This window comes from Pyxicephalus adspersus, chromosome 1 (assembly GCF_032062135.1).
Source record: "Pyxicephalus adspersus chromosome 1, UCB_Pads_2.0, whole genome shotgun sequence".
Lineage (NCBI taxonomy): Eukaryota > Metazoa > Chordata > Amphibia > Anura > Pyxicephalidae > Pyxicephalus > Pyxicephalus adspersus.
In genome coordinates this window covers 109,130,370-109,152,904 of record NC_092858.1, presented here as the reverse complement: position 1 = coordinate 109,152,904, position 22,535 = coordinate 109,130,370, and the positions used below count along the sequence as shown (strand labels likewise).

The 22,535-nt window shown below is 39.5% G+C and overlaps 1 protein-coding gene across 5 annotated transcripts in view; it reads left to right on the top strand.

Moving 5' to 3' along the window:
- Positions 1–22,535, top strand: part of SLC6A17 (solute carrier family 6 member 17) — a 350,014-nt gene that overhangs the window by 209,961 nt on the left and 117,518 nt on the right. For all 5 annotated transcript variants that reach the window (XM_072423282.1, XM_072423301.1, XM_072423291.1 and 2 more), the window contains one exon: positions 4,832–5,024. In XM_072423282.1, coding sequence (XP_072279383.1) covers positions 4,832–5,024 — 193 coding nt within the window. The remainder of the gene's footprint in view (positions 1–4,831; positions 5,025–22,535) is intronic.

Here is a 22,535-nt window from a genome sequence, read left to right as displayed (position 1 = left end):
TATTAACACATTGGACAAGAAGAGAAACTACACAAGTCTTACAGGATGCTCAATACCCCCCACAATGAAGCAGATTACTTGTTATATTTCTCATGGATACTTCTGCTACAAAATGGAGGTTAGGAACAAGATGAAGGCGGAGACAAAATCATTTTCCTTTTCATTCCTCCCTTTTGGTCATTCTACTGACCAAACAAACACATACTTTAGGCCCTGAGAACCCTATGAAGGTTAAACTATAGCACATAATAAACTGGCACTGGGTATGGGGACATGCCCAGGGCAAAACTATTCAGCATTTGTAGGTCAGAGACTGGCAGGAAATCTTGTACATTAAAGGAGTCTAATTCTGTGAGAGTGAAAAAATAAAATTTTATGGATTGGCTTAAAGTATGGATTGGCCCAGAATATTTCCTAAACCGGTTATCAGGATTTACCCACGATAACTATGATAAATCCCAATCATACTGTTTGGTTATCTGAACCATGTGTTCATACCACATATTGTCCAAGAAAAGAGTATTCTGGGCCCATCTCATCCCAGCTTCCCACCACTAGTAAACACAAACAATTATACACATTTTATGCTTGATTCTCCAAATCACTTTCTTGAAGTGAGAGACATGTATCCAGGCGTGGCTGCTGTTGTTTATCAGATGTCAGTGTTGAACTTGGTAGGGACCATCCAACCTGGGTTCCAAGATTCATCTGTTGTTTCTTTTTATCCCTGTCCAATCTCCTGGATTAAACTGTTGGGATCCAGTTGGGTTTAGGTCTGAAATAGAGTCAAACACATATTTATGCACCTTGTTTTAGCAATAGCTTTATCTACCAACCAGGCTTAAGGCCATTTCTGCAAAGAGGCCACATAACCTGTTATATTAGAAAAAGGGGGTACAGTCCTGTTCTTGGGACCATCCCAAATAATGTTTCATAAGGCGAGAGCCTATATTTCCCTTTAGTTTTAGTTCATTTTGAATACAGTACAATAGGCAGGCATTCAACCCACCCAAGGATTCTCAACTTCAGCAGCAATTTTGGCAAGCATATCTTTGATGATAACTTTAAGTCTCTCCACCTTTTCACTACTTTGAGGATGATATGGTATGTGGAGGACTCGTGTAATATAAAAGGCATTAGTTATTTCTGATAGGACTTCCCTAGTGAAATGGGATCTTCTGTCTGTCTTGATCACCTCAGGGACCCCAAATCTACAGATAACTTGAGTTAGTAATTTCCTGGTTACGGTTTTAGCAATAGCTTTATCCACCAACCAGGCTTAAGGCCATTCTGAAAATATGTCCACACATGTGAGCACATATTTAAATGATACCAATTTTGGAAGCTGTATAACATCTATTTGAAATATTTGGAAGGGGTACTCTGGTCTAGGTGACTGTCTACTAGGTATTTTTACTACATGGTTAAGGTTATGGCATGAACAGGTAAGGCAGGGAAGAGTGTATCTTGCAGCAAGGGGTGTAAATCCAGGATCTATCCAGTTTTTCTTTACTGTGACAGTAAGTGATCACATGAAGGAAGATGAGCTATCATCGGGTACAATGATTGGGGCAAGCAGTGCCTTTGGTACAATACTCTTGTAGCATGGACAGCATTTTTATGACAGAGCAGCTAAAATGGTTTCCTGTGTTCTTGAAGGGGAAATGGAAGCTGACAATACAGCTGTTTTCAGATCTTTCATACCCTGGACATGACCTTTAAAGAAATTGGAAGTGTTTTTCTTATGTTATTACATCATTAATAAAGCGGTATTTGGGATTCACTCTCAGCAGCACCCTACTAAACCCCAGAAGGATTTGCAATTGTTTGACATTCATCAAATGTTTGCTAAAAATACCTCTTTTACAGCCTACTTTAATTTGCTTTAAAACCTGTCTTAGCTAGGAAACAGCAAGCTTAAGGTTTCTTTCCCACATGTTTCCTTGTCATCACGACATAGAAGTAAATCATCTACTTCCTCCATTTGTAAGATGAATCCAACATCTTTGTGTGTTGTCTAAAGGAAAAAAAAACTATCTGGGTGCAAAGGCACAGAAAAGAATGCTTTAGTTATTCACAGAGAAACAAGCAGAAATTGAAGGTATCTGACCCAACCCAATGAATGTCTGCCTCTGCTATTTTATTTACAGTTGCCAGCTTCACCCTGGTTTGTGTTTCAGCCACTCCTCAGTATACAACACTCTTTCCCTGATTCTACAGATTGTCCTCCTTGTATCCTTTGTTCTTAAAGTGGAGTACATGAAACTACAAACAACAAATTACTCACAACAAATTACAAAGAGTACAAGAAACAAATTGTGTACCAGATCATAAATCAGCATTGCCAAATATAACATCTCATCAACAATATTAATATTGACACAACATAAGCTCTTGAGATCTCACACATGATTACACTAGATTCATTCTCACAACTTGCTAGAATAAAACAAAAAACTTTAGACAACAAATATTACCACTATCTGAATTTTCACACATACATGTCCTAATTTAACCCCCTGAGCGGTAACCCCGAGCGAAACGTGGGGTAGCTAAAAGCATAAGAAACACTTACCTGGTCCCATCGGCGTCCTGCCATCGGATCTCATCTTTGGGCTGTGTCCTCTCCTCCGATCTTCCCCTGGCAAGTGTACTGACGTTCCCCGGGTGTTCCCAGTGATGTCGGTGCATGCACTGGTGTGTGAGAGAGCGCGGCAGTAAATTCTAATTATTTTGTATTAGATTCTAACAAAATAACTGTATTGAATCCAATACAAAGTATTCATTTTATTATTTATAATAATATTATATATGCTACTGTACAGTCATTACAGGTTTCAGTATTTTTATGCACCCTTGTTTTAACAGATTTTTGTTGTTTATTATTATTATTATTATTGTATATTATTAAAGTTTATTAATAATTTTTTTTGAATATTGGACAGATTTCGGTGAGTTAATATTATATAATATATATAATAATATAATGTAAAAGAAATTTCCATGCAAAACAACGTACCGCTCTTGGCATAAAAATACTTACATAATTAGACCGCCAGGGAGGTTAATATCAGTGCAGAAGAGATATGCACCTTATTCCTCATATTTCCATGCTATCAGCTTTAATCTCTAGCTTAGTTTTGTAAACTCCACTGCTATTGATGTATTTTGACTAGCATGGGGTGATAGCCTGGGTCTTTTGTCTACTTCTATATCTTGCTGGGAAGAGATGCACCAGCCACTTCTGATCAAACTTTCACTTAGCCAGATATTCGCATATTTCTCAAGTGTTTTTTGTTCAATGCTTCTTCGTTGTTAGCTTTAAATTGTTTCTTTATTGCTGTATGTAACCTGCCTCCCAAGGAGATACCCTTTTTCACAGATTTGCTCACTAGGCACAAATTTGAATCGGTAATTCCTGGGAGTCCTACACCCCCACTAACAGACTAAGCAGACAATTAATCTAAAGGCATTTGTGTATAACAGGTTGCAAAGCTGATATTAACATGTGACTCACTGGAGTGCTTACTGCATCCTGTTACAGAACTGTTTACCAAAATGCAGCCATAGGTCACGTTATTGCGTGTGTACACATCTCTTAACAGCTGAGGTTCAAGTGATGGAGCTTGTGACTCACCAGACAGAGTAACTTAGCAGTGCGTAGCAAGGGAAAAACCCTGGTAAGCTAAATATGCTTTACCTGCTGACTAGGGCATACTGAGGCGCTGGTCCGATGGTCATCTGTCCATCCTGCAATTTTCGGCACCAAATGTCAAGGAAAAATATATCTATTTCTTAAAGAAGCTGTTAGGTTAATATTCCAATCGTAAGAGAGAGAACAGACACCATTTTGATCAATAGAGTTGCTGTTCTGATTTAGAAAAGATGGAGTTATTTATGCAAACTAAAGTAGGTGGTACAGAAAAGTAATTAAAGGTTTGAAGTGATAAGTAACTATTCAGAAATCCTGAATATGGCCATGATATCCTAGGAATCTGTTCACTTTTTCCCAGGTGACCAGTCCCTTTTTTCTTATTAACACATTAGACACATTACACTAGTCCTACAGGATGCTCAATACCCCCCACAATGAAGCAGATCACTTGGTATATTTCTCATGGATACTTCTGTTACAAAATGGAGGTTTGAAGAACAAGATGAGACAAAATAATTTTCCTTCTCAGGAGCAGCCTACTGCTAAAAAGAGGCCAAATATCCTGGCTGGTTCCCCAGGGCCTCCTACAGGCTTACCTTTGGGTGCTGAATGGGATTTGGGTCCCATGCGGCTGTAGAAGAAGTGCACAAATGTGAAGAAGCTGAAAGTTTTTCCCGGATGGGGGAAAGAGCTCACTGTTGGTGCTGCTACTCCACCATCAGCCGACAACGCCTCCTTGTTTGATTGCTTTTATAACATCATGCAATAATCTCTTTTTGCCAGACGTATTTAAAAAAAATATTTTTGGTACAGTTCTATTCAAGTCTTAAAGGCAGATTTTTCTTTGTTGGAATAGTATGAAATATACATACAATGTTACTAAATTTATATAGGAGATTTAGAAGTAAGATCTATATATCTCAGGGAAGCTGTAACTATACCATTTTCATCAATTCATCATTTTTAAAAAGGTGATTTCAAACATAGTGATTCACTAAATATGTATGATAAACTCACTTTGTATTTTATTTTAGGTACTTTCCAATTTGCCAGTGTAGTTGCAAATTCACTATGATTTTTGTACATTGTTTTTATTACTGTCAATAACATATTTATTGTTTTGTTTCTATTTTGTTCATTGTAAAAAATAATTTTGTTTCTGTCATCTTGCCACAGGCTGTACAAGGAACAGGATTGGCATTTATTGCATTCACTGAAGCTATGACTCATTTTCCTGCATCTCCATTTTGGTCTGTTATGTTTTTCTTTATGCTGATCAATCTTGGGTTAGGAAGTATGATTGGCACTATGTCTGGGATTATTACACCTATTATCGATACATTTAAAGTTCAAAAAGAAATATTAACTGGTAAGTAGTTTTCAGTATCTGTACTTATAATGTTTCTTTTTTTTTTTAATATTTTATTTTTATTATTCAGCATCCAAACCAATACAATAACAAAGAAATTCCTTGCATACAGAAAATAGTTTAATATATCAAAATATATATATTGCATGTTTACAGCAGCAATATGGTGATTGGACACTGAGGAACTTTTTATAAATAAATACAATGGGGAAACAAAACGCCCCTTTCATGTTGTACAAAGAAAGAACAGGCAAAAAGGGACTTTATCACTGTGATTGTACTATAAACTTGAACTTTTATTATTACGTACATTAACCACCAAGACCTCAAACTTTACAATGTTACACATCATCCACTTTTTCCTCTGTACACATAGCTGAGAGAGTTGAGGTTTATTGTATCCAATAGAACCACGTCTTATTGAACTTGTCTGATCTCCCATCTCTAGGCGTTAACAGATCCTCCATTGCCATAATATCATTTACCTTCCTATACCATTGAGCTACTGTGGGAGGGGAGGATTGTTTCCACAGTACTGGGATGCAAGCTTTTGCTGCATTAAGAAGATGTTTCAATATTGAGTTGTGGTACTTTTTTGGTGACAAATGAGACATGTAATAATGCCAATTCGGGCCTGATTTGTATGTTCACATTAGTTCATTCTAGTACATCTGCCACCTGAGACCAAAAGGAGCTCAACAAAGGGCACTCCCAGAATATGTGTAAAAGACTACCTATCTCTGTCTTACATCTCCAGCAATGGTAGTACACACACAGATAAATTTTTGCCAGGACAGCCGGGACTCTGTACCAACGGGTAAGTAATTAATAATTCAATTCTTGGTATGCATTGCTAAACGCAGCTATATAGCCTAGGTATAGTTGCTCCCATTGTTCTGGAGAGAACGTGGTGCTTAGATCTCTTTCACATTTCGTTACAAATAGTATGGATGCAGGTGTCGACTTTTCCAAGAGAAGCTGATACACATAAGACAAACTCCCTCCCATTGGGCCTGCCACAACACAAATTGACTCCAGGTTTCAGTGTATGAATGATCTGGGCTGGTGTTGGAACAGATCTTAGAAAGTGGGCCAATTGTAGGCGACGCCAAACATCCAGTTCTGGAAGCAAATTTTCAGCCTGTCAAAGGCCGCCCTTCATTCGGTGCCGCCCAGAAAGTGTGTAGCTCGGAAAGTTCCGAGCTCTCTCCAGAGGTAGCACTTTTGATCTGATAGACTGGATTGAATCCGGGGGTGACCCAAGATAGGGTTGAATATGTGTTTAGACCCAGCAACCTAAAAAACCCGTGAACAACACGCAATGTCTGACCTAATAAAGGATAGGAGTTCCACAGCGCATGTATCTGGGGAACACCAGATCGCACCCGCAAGTGGTACTGAGGATATCGCCGCTTCCAAGGCCACCCAGGACTTCTGTGTCTCATTCCTACACCAGCTGATCAATCTCGGCAGATGTACCGCCTCATAAAATAGAAAGGGGTCTGGGAAAGCAATCCCACCTTTCAGTTTAGGTAAGTATAGTATCTGTCTCATTATGAGAGGACTATCCGTACCCCTTATGGAATTTAGGAGTGGTAAAAAATTCAGCTGTTCTAGTGAGGACAAGTCAAGGATAAGACAAAGACAATTCATCTGCATATGCTGACACCTGTTTCTGGGTTCAAATGCCTTGTATATTAGTATTGATTCTTACATTTTTACATTTACACGTAAAAATGTATCAAAATAAAGTATCAAGTATCAAAATAAACAACAAGGGCGATAAAGGGCACCCCTGCCAAGTCCCATTACATATGTTAAAAGACTTTGACAACGAACTATTAACCTTTTTTTGCACTGTGGAAGCAGAATAGAGCGATAAAATGTATTTTATAAAGTTTTTTGGTAGACCTATGTGCATCAGGATTAACCTCAAAAAATCCCAGGTTACCCTATCAAATGCTTTTTCAGCATCAGCTGCCAGCAACATCGCTGGAATCTTTTTAGTGCTTACATAATCAATCAGATTAAGTGTTGTTGCGCGCCTCCCTCCCAGACCTCACTGATCAGCATGAATGACCTTTCGTATTAGGGGTGTGAGACCTTTAGCTAGAATGGAGCTGAAGAGCTTGAGGTCACAATTCAAAAGGGAGATCAGTCTGTAACTGGAACACGAGTTAGGGTCCTTGTAAGGCTTTAGAATCAGTGAGATATGAGCCATCAAGGTTTCTTTAGGGGGCGTGCTTCCGCTAATTAAGCTGTTAAAGGTCTCCAAGTATTTTGAAGATAACAAGGGTAGAAAACTTTTAAAGTATCATAGAGTCAGGCCATCCGGCCCTGGGGCCTTAACCGAAGCCGCACCCGAAATGGCAGAAGACAATTCTTCCACCGTGATCAGAGCGCCTAATGACTCCACCACCAAGGCTGCTCTGGTTTGGTCAGGGTTAGTTGATCAATTGTCCTCCAAATTATATAGGTTTTCAAGGTTTTCATAAAACACACACACACGCACAAACCAGCCCCCCAGAAGGGGAGACCACACTTGGAATGTAGTTTCTTGCCCCTCTTTTCCACAGAGCGCGAGCAAGTGCCCTGCCACATTTTATCAAGTGCTTGTAGTAGAATCCTGTGCATTTCGTGAGTAACGAGGAGGAGATGACCGCAAGGATCGCATGATGCTTGACCAAAAATAAATCGATTCGGCAGTATGTTTTGTGTACAGATGAATAATAAGTAAAATCTTTTTCAGTTGGGTGGTGTATACACCATATATCAACAATTTGATGTAGATGTAATGTACGTTTAATTCTCCTCCCAGCAGCAACTGTTAATGTGGAGGAACCTCTAGACACATTCATGAGGGGGTTAGGGGAAAATTAAAGTCACCACCCAGAATTTATGTGCCCTCACTAATTTCATCCACCATTGATAATAAGGTCTCCAGGAAAGAGACCTGGCCTACATTATGAAAATAAACATTTACTAAAGTAAATTTTTTTATCATCAGTTGTGTCTTTAATCATGACATCTCCCTTCTGGGTCAGAGTGGGAAGCTAGAAGAGACCAGCGTACTGATCTGTGAAGTAGGATGCACACACCCTTTGACTTGAAATCCACGAAGGTGCAATGGTTTAATGTTTGAAAATGGCAATCAGTGAGCTTTTGAATTCAGTAATGTCTGAAATGTGTTTCTTGTAGAAATGCCACTTGACATTTAAACCTGTGTAATTCCCGTAGTACCACAGCTAGCTTAATAGGAGAATTTAATCCTTTATTATTAAGAGATGTGATTTGTAATGCCATCACACTTTGGGAAGGTATACAGGGAGGAGGACACTCACTGAAAAACAAAAACAAGGGGTGCCCTATAAGATGGGGAAGAAATACAAACAGGAGGGAAGAGGACAGAGCACCAATGTGGGGAAAAAGGTTTAAATGTTCCAAAAAAACCTTCTAAGAAAGTGGATCAGGCCTAAGTGGGAAGATGGTACCCTAGGGAGACAAGCCGTCTCCCGCCAACGAATGTCATTAGATAAACTTGAATGCTAGAAGAGTACTCTACACCACAATTAGGAACTATATATTGTGTTTAACCTAGAACAAAGATCGTTGCTTAGGTATACAAATACAACCAATACAATACAATGCCACCCCTGGATCATAGGGCAATATATAAACCTAACACATACGATGAGGAGAAGCGCTACATCAAAACCTTCCCATATGATAGAGACTACGGTAAAATAATCATGTGCTACATCCATAAGAGTTCGGTCTGGCCAGCCACACCACCAGGTGTGACCAAAGACTTTATAGGCTTTCCTAAAAAGGCATCTTAAATAGCAATGTAAAGAGTAAAAACAGCCTCGCTCTAATGGTCGGAGCTAGTAGAGGTACTCACATTGTATTGAATAGTAAAGTGTCACTGTTTCAAAAACATTAAAGAAGAGTCAAACACCATTGTATACTAGAGACCTAGAAAAAGTGTCCATACTGGAGCAGGCAGTCGGAAGCCATTCGACCCAGTTAGTCCTCATTTGTACCAGTCTGGGATCGACGAATTGTACCTCTATGCGGAATAATGTGATGCCTGGCCGTATTCCCTTGGCCAAAGCTCCTGCTCGTGGAAGGCACCACTGTGCACCACTGTGACACTTCCGGTGGGATTGCCAGCCTCTCTGATATCTCTATAGGTGCCACCTAGAAATTCAAAAATTGATGGGAGCTGCATGTGTGCAGTGCAAACATGGTATTGTTCCTGGATATCAATAAATGAAAGGGGTATCCCCATTTATATGAAGCTTGCGCAGCTCGAATGACATCCAGAATACTCTACGAATTCGCAAAGTGTCATTGGAGAGATCTGGTGGAATTTGAATTTGTGCTCCATCAAAATCTGATGTGCCATTCCTCCATGCTTGTAGCATAAATTTTTTTTTATGTAAAATTGTATGCAGCACAATACATCCCTCGGAAAAGCTATGTTGGCACGGCATGGCCCAGTAACTCCATGCACTCTATCTAGCTCAAAAGCAGTAGTGGGCTATTCAGAAATAAATTCAAAATGGTGGTAACTGTAGTTTTCAAATGAGTACCAGCGGTCGCTTTAGGAAAGCCTTGGATCCGCACATTATTTCTGCGGTTTCTGTTCTAATTGTCTTCTGTGCGCAGATATAACGAGGTAAATTGTAACTGAGCATTGGAGGTGACTGATTCTAAGGCTGATATACATGCCTCAGCATGATCTGGTTTCTAGAACAGACACTCTGGCATCCATAGAGACTAGCTGCTGTTGCAAGACATCCAACTCTCTTTTAAGTGATTTTTCAATACGTGTGGCTAGTAAATTTAAGTCCTTCTTTGATGGAAGCTCCCCAAAGCTTCCCATTGCTCTGATAAACTAACAGGTACCTGGTTTCCTGGGGTTCTTGCTGAAACAGCCGGAGAATTTCTCTGGGAGAGAGAGCTGGGGTCAGGACTAGTGTTGATGTTCAAATTCGGGTTGTCCCTATATTCGACCCGAATATGGCTGTTCGAATTCGGGTAGACCCGACCCGAATTTTGCTGCATTCAAAAGCAAAAATTCCAGGGAAAAAAAAATAAATTTTTTTTTTTTCTAAATATTTTTTTGTATGTGTTTTTTATTTTAAACTTGTTCTTTTTTATTTTTTACAGGTTACCTGACAATGACATTATGAATCATAATGTCATTGTGGGATTCCTGGACCGTGGGAACTTTATCTGGGAGTCTCCTTATTAAAGGGGGCTTCCAGATTCCAAAGTCCTGCTAAAAATGTTTATAAAAGCCCCCATTGTTTTCAATAAAAGCTTTCATAAAAGCTTAAAAACGCTTGAAAAAGCCTCCATTGAGTTCAATGGAAGCATTTTCCCACGTTTATTCAGCGTTTTAATTTTTAAGTTAAATTACACAAACACACACATTAATAAAATAATTTTAAATTAAAGCCTTGTCCTATTTTTTACTTATATTTTAACCCTTTCAGGCAATGAGTAAGAGGATTTATGTACCCCTGTACTCATTCCCCAGGGTGGGGTGGTAGAGATCTGGGAGTCTCCTTATTAAAGGGGGCTTCCAGATTACAAAGTCCTGCTAAAAATGTTTATAAAAGCCCCCATTGTTTTCAATGGAAGCTTTCATAAAAGCTTAAAAACGCTTGAAAAAGCCTCCATTGAGTTCAATGAAAGCGTTTTCCTGCGTTTATCCAGCGGTTTAATTTTTTAAATGTTGCAATCAACGTTTAAGATAACGCTCAAAAACGTGCCTGAAGGAAAGTCCTGGTGTAGATTAGCCCATGGGAATGCAGTCCGTGTAGACTAAAGCTGCATACACACGTCCAATAATTATCGTTAGAAACGACCGATGAACAACCGATTGGCCAAAAAAAAGTGACCAAGGACGCCGACGAACGAGGATTGTCGCTGGAAATGAACGACCGCCATGGTGAATCTGATTGGCTGACGATCTTTCACTATCTATCGTGTGTACAGTATCGTGTCGTTCAGTGATTGTGCATGTTTCTGCGGTACACTTTCTCCTTTACATGTCCCTCCCTGCATCGTTCAAACGATTGTATCTAGTGTGTGGATACTGTTGGTGGATTATATATGAACGATCATATTGATACAGCATGTACAGAATTGTGCACAATATGATTGTTCAAGTATAATCGTGCATAATCGTTGATCGGTCGTAATCGTTCGTTTTCTAACAATAAATATTGGAAGTCTGTACCTAGCTTTAGCCTAAAATTGATTGGACAGGTGCACTGTAATATTCATGTGAAGTCCAGGGGTATGTAACAGTGTTATGTATCTTTTTATAATGTATCTTTTTATGTATCCTTTTACAATGTATCTTTTTATAATGTATCTTTTTATGTATCCTTTTACAATGTATCTTTTTACAATGTATATTTTCATGTATCCTTTGTAATGTATCTTTTTACATCTATTTGGAGGCTGTAGAAGCTCGACACAGTGCTGAAACAAACCCGAATTTTTCTCCCATTGACTTTAATGGTGTTCGAATTCGATGTTCGACCACCCAAATTTTTTTGCTATATTCGAGCGAATAGCTGCCGAATCGAATAGTGAGCTATTCGACCAACACTAGTCAGGACTGCTGCGGTTCTCATCCGCAGTCTGTGATGTCAGGCGGATCCTCCACGCTGCCAGCGGCCAGTGGTCTGGAGCTTTCTCAGGCGCCATCTTTGATTCAGGAGCCGCTTCTGAAGACTCCTGAGAAGGAGAGAAAAATCGTCGCAAAACCCGGTGTTTTTATGCTCTGGAGGACCTAGGAGTCTTCCGCCGATGAGACATGGGGAGTGAGACAAGGGAAAGCATGTTCAGCAGCTGACCGGACTGATATAAACCTGCTGGCGGTACGGGAGCTAACTGCTCACGTCTCTATAGCATGACCACGCCCCCATAATGTTTCTTGTTAACACTGAAAAAGATGCAGTGTGCATAGTGAAGTTATAACCTTTCTATGTTTAACTTTTATTGGGGATAAAATGTTGTTGTCCTGCACATTAAGGATAGCCTAGCACCACATTTCATTAGGTGTTGCTTACATAGTTACTTAAGTAAACATGTTAAAAAAAGATCCATCAAGTCCATCAAATTCAGCCACAAGGGAAATAAACATTCTACAAACTACCATATTTTTCAAATCAAGCTTTCTTGGGTTCAACCCCCAATGTATCTCTGGTTTAAGCAATATTGGCACACAAAGGTTCAGCAGAATGATAAAATCTGTATAAAGACAATATTTTCTGTGAAAAAAGTTAAACTGGATATGGCAAAAAGGAGTAGGCTCTGGGATGGAGAAAGAGAAAAAAAAAAAACTAATATTGATGGAACTGAGGTCCACTTTAGGTCTGTTATGTAACAAAACTATCATTGGTAGTTCAAAGGTTTTCCTCTCCTGAATACTTTTAAATTTTACTTTAAGAACTAAAACATTCCTGTTTTGTATAGAATGAACAGGTGGTGAGAAACGATGCCCCACAGGTATGCAGAGATCATGTTGCTTTATTATTATCATTATAAATAAACAATATAATTCTTCTGCATTCCCATTGCAGAAGAATTATATTGTTTACCACCATGATCTTTTTGCACTTTATGACACAATGTAAGGCCAGGGAGGTATGCTAATTTCCATTAGGTAGAGAGATATTATATATATATTCTCCATCACATGGGGTTTTGGGGGCCGTTTATATAATTCCTATCTGCCATGTATCAAGCTCCAATACCAAGAGTCTCCACACCAGGCTTTCGGTCTGTACTCATACATTTGCATATGGAACAGGCAGGACAGTCTGCTGTTGCCCTTGTATTCAATTCAGCATCGGAACCCTTGGTATGTTTCATAGAAGCTCCACAGATTTGCATGGCATCCAATTCCATAGATGGACTGTAAAGTCGGCATTCTACGCAAATTATATCTTACTGTTTTCTGCAAACTCATCTCATGATGTGCCAGCCAGTTAGTCCTAACACATTTTGGTACAAGGTCAATCTTCACAAAAAGTGAGATTATTCTGCTAACTCTACGTAGATCTAGAACTTTGACATCTAATACAGTTTTTCTCATTGCACAACATTCCATCATGTTGTGCTATTAGAAGACGATCCCTGTCTTGTATATAAAGTCCTAATTACCCTCCCCTGTTCTCTAAAATTATCTGGGAACTTAGGCAGGGGGAAAGTTTTCCTCTATTTTTTTTGGCCAATGCCACCTCATAAAGATCACGTCCTTTACCAAAATTCTTCACCCACTACAAACCATACCACACAAGGGTGTCAATCTGTTAAACATAGTGTTTTCTCGTTTCCTCTAACGTGGCAGACAAGCAGTTTCAGCGGGTGGAGCTAACTTCCCCACAATCACCTCTATCACTAGTATGGCCTGTATCACCAGACATGTTTTGGGCTGTATCAAGGGCATTTCCTTGTATTCTAATACCCAACTGGAGGCAGCCATGGAATTTCCATGGGATCTACAAGTCATACTACATTACAAAATCCCTTCCCTGCCCCAAGAACTCACAAAGAAGAAGACAAAATATACTACTTAAAGACACTATATTGGCAAGGTTTTAGGTACAAGGATTCAGGTCCCATGCTAAGGCTAGGTGAGACATGAAGCCAGAATATATAATGTGAAGGATAAGCACGAAATGGCAGTCTGGCAATTAGGCAACTCTAGGTGATATATGTTGTGACCCAGAGGAAATAAACCTCCCCGAGTTCTTCTATTAGAAAGGATACAAAAAAATCAACAAAAGCATTATGAATGTTTTGAAGATCTCTAACAATAGAAAGAGAAAAAGACAAATGAAAGGTATCTCTAGTTACAACATACAATCCAGCTCTAAAAGGGAAAAGAAGCAAAATCAATGAGCACATGATGCCCATGAACAGAGGATGACACACTAAAAAAGATTTTTCAACAGTCCCCAGGCCTCCAAACAACGATCCAAACTCAGACACAATAAGTAAGCTGCAAACTTTGCTCAGACTGCTGAAATATAAACAAGGGAACAAAATCTTGCAAAAACGAATGCTGAAAAGCCACATGTATACATTAATTTATAGTGTTTTACTGTGTCTTACACATATATATTGGATAATACTAATGCATTTGGATTAATGTGGTATACTTCTATTTCTGCCCACCTGTTCTGGGACAACATTTTTCACAGCCTGATCACCTAATAGAAGATATACATTTTCTAGTTCAAAGCAGACGATGCACATGCCCCAACTCAGCATTCACTACATAAACCTGAATCGATGAGGCAGGTAAGAGACTTTATTGCAGAAGAGACATTGGCTGTCCCTTTCTGCAATAGTACCCGCCTTGAACATGGAAACCTAAACATGGAACTATAATCCCACTTTAAATGAAACTTTAAAAAAATCAGAAGAGGAAAAACATTGACCATTGAATAGTTCTGTTTGACACAAGAGATGCCAGACTCATTGTCGACCAATTACATAGTTAGATTGAAAAAAGACATAGGTCTATCAAGTTCAACCACTAAGGAAACAATCATATCCAACATAAAAAGACAAAAAACAAAACATATGGACATAGTAAATGTCACAGTGCTGCAAGGCAGGACAGTGGACCCTCTGTGTCACCAGCTCAGTTGGCAGAGACGTGCACATGGTGCATAGTCTAAGCAGCTGCCCGGTCTTCACCAGAGCCTCCAGAGGTGAGGGTGTTGCACTGTGGGCAATTGCCAAGTTGTGGCCCCTATGCAAGCAGAGGCAGGTGACTGCTGAAACAAGGTGTGGTACCAGAACAAAGAGTGATTGGACAAGCGAGAGGTCAGGGCAGGCAGCGATCAGGAGTTGTCAAGGTCAACCGGAGGTCCATACACAAACAATCAGGAATAAGAGAATCAAACAAAAGGGACCCAGAAGCAGAGCCAAAGGAACTCCTTGTTCAGGCAACTTCCTGTTGCCATTCACTAAGGATAAGTGATGGTTATGTGATGGATTGAAGCCATGTGACTGGCTGCATCCCATCCCACCACCAGAGGGGGTCTTAGAGACAAGAGGCTGGTGGTGTTCACACCTCCATCAGCAGGGGGAGCGCGTCTGCGGAACACTCTAGTCCTCTGAGATAATAGAGCAGCTGACTGGGAGTCACATTACCTAGACCAGGAAATGAGCTGAGAAGGTTATCCCTAGGCAGAGCTGGTGCTGGCAGCAGGGGAGTGTAAGGTGGGTGACACCGAAGGGGGCACAAATCCCCTGGTCCTGCAGGGATCTGTGACAGTTAATCCCAAGGAAGGAAAAAGAAATGGTAAATTTGCTGCAATGGGGGAAAAAAATCCTTCTTGATTCTCTGAGGCATATAGATGTTCCCTGCATCAACAGTCTCTGTTATCTTTACTTTAAAGCTTTAATATCCAGTTATATTCTGTGCTTCTAGAAAAGCATCTAGCTTTTTCCTAAAGCAATCTATAGTAATACTTCCTAAGCAAGCCTATTCCACATTTTTGTAGACCTTAGAGTGAAGAATCCCTTCCTTATCCAGAGTTTAAACTTCTTTTCCTGCAGATGCAAAGAGTGCCCTCTTGTCCTTTGTAACGATCTTAATGTGAATAGTTGGGAAGAGAGTTCTCTAAATGCACTATTTATATATTTATACAGGGTAATCATATCCCCCTTTGAAGTCTCTTCCCAAGACTTCAAAGGGGGAGAGAAGAGTTTAGTTAAGCTAATCTCTCCTCAAAACTCCTCCATTTCCTCCATTCCTTTTATTTGTTTAGTTGCCCTTCTGTGCACTCTCTCCAATTCTACAATATCCTTTTTGTGAACTGGTGCCCAAAACTGGACTGCATATTCCAGATGTGGTCTGACCAATGCTTTGTACAGGGCCAGCATTATGTATCGATCTCTGCAGTCTATTCCTCTTTTAAAACAAGAAAGTACTTTGCTAGCTTAAAATATTGCAGCTTGGCATTGTATGCTGTTATTAAGTCTATGATCTACCAGAACCCCCAGAATCCTTTTCTCTTCTGACTCCCCTAAATGTATTCCCCCAAGACAGTATGAAGCTTGCATGTTGTTAGCCCCCAAGTGCATAACTTTACATTTCTCAATATTAAATATCATTTGCCACATGACTGCCCAATCAAACAGTACATCCAGGTCTGCTTGTAGATTATAGACATCCTCTATAGACTAATTTCATTACATAGTTTGGTGTCATCTGCAAACACAAAAATGTTGCTTTTTTTCCCAAACTCTATATTATGTATAAAGATGTTAAACAGTAAAGGCCTGAACATTGAACCCTGGTGTACACTAATAATATCCATTTAAAGATTGACTTTTCTAAACCTGTTGACCCTAACTTGCATATTAACTGTCTGTGGGGTACCGTGTCAAATGCTTTAGCAAAGTCCAAGTACACTATATCAACTGCTATTCCACTGTCTACCTGTTTACTTACTTCCTCATAAAAAGAAAGTAAATTTGTATGACAACTTCAGTCTTTCTTGAATGCATGCTGACTATCATTTAATATATTATTTTCCAACAGAAACTCCTCTATGTGGTTCTTTATCAAACACTCTAGAACCTTTCCAACTATGGATGTTATTCTTACTGGTCTGTAGTTGCTTGGTAATGACTTTGCTCCCTTTGTAAAGATAGGAACCACACTGGTCTTATGCCAATTCATTGGTACCATGCCAGTGGTTAAAGAGTCCCAAAAAATTACAAACAATGAGAGCTCAGCTCTTTGGGGACACGTGGATGTAATCTATCAGGTCCCGGTGCTTTGTCAACCTTAATTTTACCCAACTGTACCTCAATCATATCAATTTTGAGCCATTGTGGCTAATTTAATGCAGTGACTTTGCTAATAGCAATTTGGACTTCAGCTCTGACATTTTCCTTTGTGTACACAAAGCAAAAAAAAGTGTTTAGTAAATCCGCCTTTTCTTTATCCCTGGTTACCAACCCAGAGACATCGTTTAAGGGGCCTACATGCTCAGATCTGAACTTTTTGCTATTATTATTTTTTTTAAAAATATTTTGGGGTTTGCCTTACTTTCGTTTCCAATCTGTCTTTCATTTTGAATTTTTGCAGATTTTATCTTCTTTTTACATCTTTTGTTATATTCTTTAAAGGTTTCAAATGAAGAAGATGATTCTTTATTCTTATATTTTTGGAATGTCCTCTTCTTATTCTTGATTAGCTGTGAGCCACATAGGGTTTTTTTAGCCTCTTAAGCATTACTCATTGGAATATAATTTTCAATGTGTTTGTTTAGAAGATTTCTCTTCTGTGTTCTTTGCCTTCTTAAAATGTAATGTTTTTATCTTCCCTGTTTTTGCTTCCTGTTTATATCTTATAATAAATGAAATCATATTATGGTCACTGCTACCCAGATTCTCTTTTATATGCACATTTATAGGTGTGGCTTTTATAAACTGTACCAATAATTATCTTGAAATAAATTCATGAATATACACGCTTTTGCTGTACCTTTAGTGCTAATTCTACAGTCAATGTCAGGGTAGTTAAAATCTCCTATTACTAAAACTATGCCAGCTTTTGCAGCTCTTTCTATCTGTGCTAGTAGTTTATTATTTATTTCTTCCTAAGCACTTGAGGACCTATAGCAGACTCAAACTGTATTATGCATCCCTATATTCAACTCTACCCATAATGTCTCAAATTCAACACTTGCTCTATCAACAATTTCTTCTTTCACATTCACTTTCAGATCACCTCTCACATACAGACAGACACCACCACCTTTTCATTTGACTCTGTCTTTACGAAAGAGAGTAAAACCAGGAAAATTGACAGCCCAGTCATGTGACGAAAATAGTCAGTCAGCAATACCAACTAAGTCATAATGCTCTTCATTCATTAAGGCATTTGTGAATAGGCTTTTTAACCTCCCTGGCGGTCCAATTTGTTCAGTATTTATCCATTGATGGTGTTTGGTGGTTCTTGACAATAGATTCGGAAACTTTCCAAATGAAGTCAGAATGATTCACGGGCCTGTCATTCTTTTGCTTGCAGAGAATGTAGGCATTCCACAAACATTGCTCAATAAGATGCCTGAAAATCTTTTTATAATACTTATTTTGCTGTTTCTCCATTGCTAGAATGGCATTGCTTGATCAGCTCTGTCGACACCTTTCATGGTGTTTTTGTAGTCAATCATCACTTGCGGCTTCAATATTTCTTTTCCACCTTTTGTGCGTACCATAACAGTGGAGGCACTATGGAATGTACTCATTAGGCACATATCTTTTTTTTTATGCCATTGCAGAGCCATCATTTTGCCCTTCTGCCAAGCAACCATTTCTCCTGTCTTCAGCTACTTTTTGCAAACATGGCAAATTGTGCTCTCTTTGATGCAATGTATTGCACTCAGCTGAGCCTCCCTTTGTAGGCCATTAGACTTTCATTTATGCGGATGTCTCCTTCTGACACATAGGTCTGTTGGAAATTTTTAGGAATCATTTGAGATACTTCCCAAATTTTTTTGAGTTTTGGTGCAGGATGGGTAGTTTCATCAAACTCTTCATTTTTGGCAAAGTATAAATACTTCATGATCAGAGTAAACTGATATAGATATATATGGATAGAGTAAACTGGAATTAGAATTGGAAACCATCACAGAGCTCGTTAGGAGGCATTTCATAGAGTAAAATAGAAGACTTTTCCCCAGGGCTAAGATGGGTCTAAATTTATGTTTCACGAATATTACTGAACACAATATTAATTGGACACAGCAGAAAGTTTAGGCTCATAGTAACAAAATTGGTATTATATTGGCCAACAAATTGAGGAATATTCACAGGCATAAACCTGCAATATGTTTGTGCATCCAGGCATCAACTCACCACTTTTAACATCACCATCACCTCCCCAAATTGTATCAAGCACTAAGAGATGCTCAACCTGATCCATACCTGATCCATACATCTATACCCAAGGTTTTCTTTTGAGTGGGAGACATTTTTGGGAGTTTAATCCCAGATAGGAAGGTATTAACCTTCCTATCTGGGATTAAACTCCCAAAAATGTCTCCCACTCAAAAGAAAACCTTGGGTATAGATATTACGGGAGAGGAAAGAACTGAGTGTCATTACATCACCTAAAATTGGCAAACGTTGTGGCCCCGACTGGTTTTCAGCATTTTTTTACAAAAAATTAGCTGAACATGTTGCACCTCACTTGGTCTTCCTTTACAAAGATCTAAATGTAACAGGCTCTTTTAGTACTGACATGTTGCAAGCACAGGTTGTAATGATCTCCAAGCCTGGTAAGGATCCTCTTTGTTGTGCCAGTTATAGACCTATTTCATTGCTCAATATTGACTTAAATTTTAACAAAAGTATTAGCTAATAAACTAAACTCTTTCCTACCTACACTCCAGACCGCCAAGCTTCAGATAGCATCCTCCATATTTTGTTGGGTTATTATCTGGCAAAAGAAATCTTCACAACATTCAATGATTCTATCCTTAGATATGAACAAAGTTTTTGACTCACTGTCATGTCATTATTTGAAAATAGTATTGCAGAAGTGACATTTGGGTAAGACATTTGGATTGATGCCATCTACCATTGCCCATTGCCAACTGTTAAATATTGCTCTTTATTTTAGCATTGGAGCCTTTAGCGGCCCATATTAGGGAATGCAAAGATATCAAAGAGGTTACTGTTGCGAACCACATAAGTAAGATATCATTATTTGCTGATTATGTTCTGCTTTATATCACCTACCCTCACACCTCTCTACCATTTGTGTCAGCTGCTCTCCCCCATTTTGCTTCTCTTTCTGAACTTTGGATCAATCTCACAAAAGCATGTATCCCTTCCCTTTGCTGATCAATATCAAGTTCACACTAATTACCCTTACAGTTGTCCATTACCCTATTTGGGAGTACTGTCACCACTGATTTTAATGACATCTATTATGCTAATTATGTTCCCCTTATACAATCTCTTACCAACTCATTAAACTCATGGAACATGCCGAAAATCTTATTGTTTGGACACCTACATGGTATTAAAATGACTTTACTGCCTAAGCTTCTTTACTAGATGAGAGTTCTTGCCATACCATTTCCAAATGAGAGTTTTTGCCTTACCCTTTCCATATCAGGCTTGCTACTTTCTGCAACAAAAAGTACTAAAATTTAGTTGGAGATCGGGAGCCCCACAAATTATTTAAAAGGTGCTTTTTAGGCCTAAAGTTGAAGGACGTCTAGATGTACCACACTTTGATTCCTTCTATGAAGCATTGCAAGTTGTCACTCTACCTTCAATTCATTCTACTGCTTACTGCCCTTTGTGGGTACTACTAGAAACTGGAGCTATTTCTTCAATGCTCTTGCCATTTCTAATATTGCGTCCCTCTTCCTGTAGACCTAGGTCTAAAATTCCATGAATGTACCATGCTTAAAAGGTCTGGGAATAAGTAATGCACCTGGCCAGACTAATCAGCACTCATCTACTAATTATGAATATATTTCTAAATCCTCTTGTTTTGTTGGGCCACTTTCAATTGACTAATTATGTTTGGCGGCCTACTAATGTCCCTACCATAGAACATTCTATGTTAACATCAGGGAGTTATCACCTGCAGGTATCTTAAGAAAACAGGAGATTCCAAATATTGAATTTTTTCACCATTAACAAAGGCGTCACTATATGCTTTCATAATATGTGGTGCTGTACATTAAATAGGACTTGCAAATGACAGACAGATACAATCTAAGTTGTAGGGGAAGGCAGCATACACTAGGAAAGGGTTTATGGAATGGTGGGTGAGTAGTGAGTAGTGAAACAGGAAGAGATGGGTGAGAAAGTTCGAAAAGATGGATTTTGAGTTCTCTTTTAAATGAGTGTAAGGTAGGAGCAAGCCGTAAAGGATGTGGAAGACCATTCAGGAGTGTGGAATGTGTGGGGGTGAAGATGATGGGTGTAAGGAACTTACCCGCCCTGCGAGCCTGCGGTGTCCCTGGGGTTCCCAGCCACAGAGGGAGACCCCTCAGTAGCAAGCAGCATAACCAAGGCTGCTCCTCTGCTCACAGCTTGTCTGTCTCTGCAGGCGGAGGGTCGGATTGTTACTGACCTGCTTTTGCCTTATCCTTCTGTACCTTGCTTGATTGGACTTAACCCTTGCTGTGCTGTACCATTCTGAATAAACCTTATTCATGGATATCTGGAGTCGGTAGTGGTTTGTGTGCCCAGGCGCATTACAATGGGTTTTTCTGTTTTATCCAGGTTGACTTTCAGAAACCTGTCAGCCATCGCAGCATGAAACCTTTTTCAGGACCGAGGGAGACAAGTCAGGAGTGGACAAATAGATTTGCATGTCATTAGCAAACAGATGGTACAGTAAACCAAAAAAGGATATGAGACTACCAAGTGAACTGGTGTACAGAGAAAAGAGAACCAGTTCAAGGACTGACCTTAGGGGAACACCAACAGGAAAAATAGTAGAGGAATTACCATTGAAAGAAACTTGAAAGGAGTGTCAGACAGGTAGAAAGAGACAGCAGTGTCAATGATACCAATGGAGTCCATGATTTGGATTAGAAGGGAGTCTCAACAGAGGAAAGTTTTAGGAGTAGGAGAAGGGAAAAGTTGCCTTGTGACATTAGCTACTTTAGTAAGGGCTGTTTCAGTGGTATGGGCAGCTCAAAAGCCAGACTGGAGTGGGTCAGGGAGAGTGTTGGTGTTCAGATAGTCGGTGAATCATTTAAAGACACATGCTCAAGAAGTTTGCAAATGTATGGAAGAAGCAAGATAGGTTGTTAGCTAGAAGGTAGAGAGGGGTTTAGTAAAAATTTCTTTAGGATAGGGATCATAATAGCATGTTTGAAAGTGGAGGGGTGGAAAGCAGTAGAAAGGTAGAAGTTGAAATGTTCAGTTAGTGTGTGGGCCAGGGTGGAGGTGTGGGCATGGAGTAGATCAAAGGGAACTGGGTAAAGTGGACAGGTAATAGATAGAGATGATGAGAGAAGACAGGAGACTTCATCCAAAGTAACAGGGCTGAGGGAGGTTAGAGATGATTTACAGGTGGAACAGGTGGATATGGATGGGCTGTCAAAGTGAGCAGAGACATCAGGTCTGAGTTTGAAAATTTTATCTCTGAAGGAGGTAGCTATGTCTTGGGCAAATAAAGAAGTAGTAGGAGGGGCAGGTGTGGGGTTTAGGAGGTAATCTATTGTTGAGAAGAGGCTGCGTGGGTTGGAAGCTTAAGAGGACAGTGGAGAAATAAATTGCTTTGCGACAGTGAATTCAGTGTTTAAGGTTTTGGTAGCTTGGCTTTGTAGTCCATGAAGTCAGTGCTGAGGCCAGATTTGTTCCACTTGCGCTCAGCTGCATGAGCAGCTGTGCCAGGGTTAGGGGTTAGGAGGACTGGGGTAGTGAAAGGCGGCAGGGGCAACTATATCCAGACCTAGAGAAAGAGTGTGGTTGAAT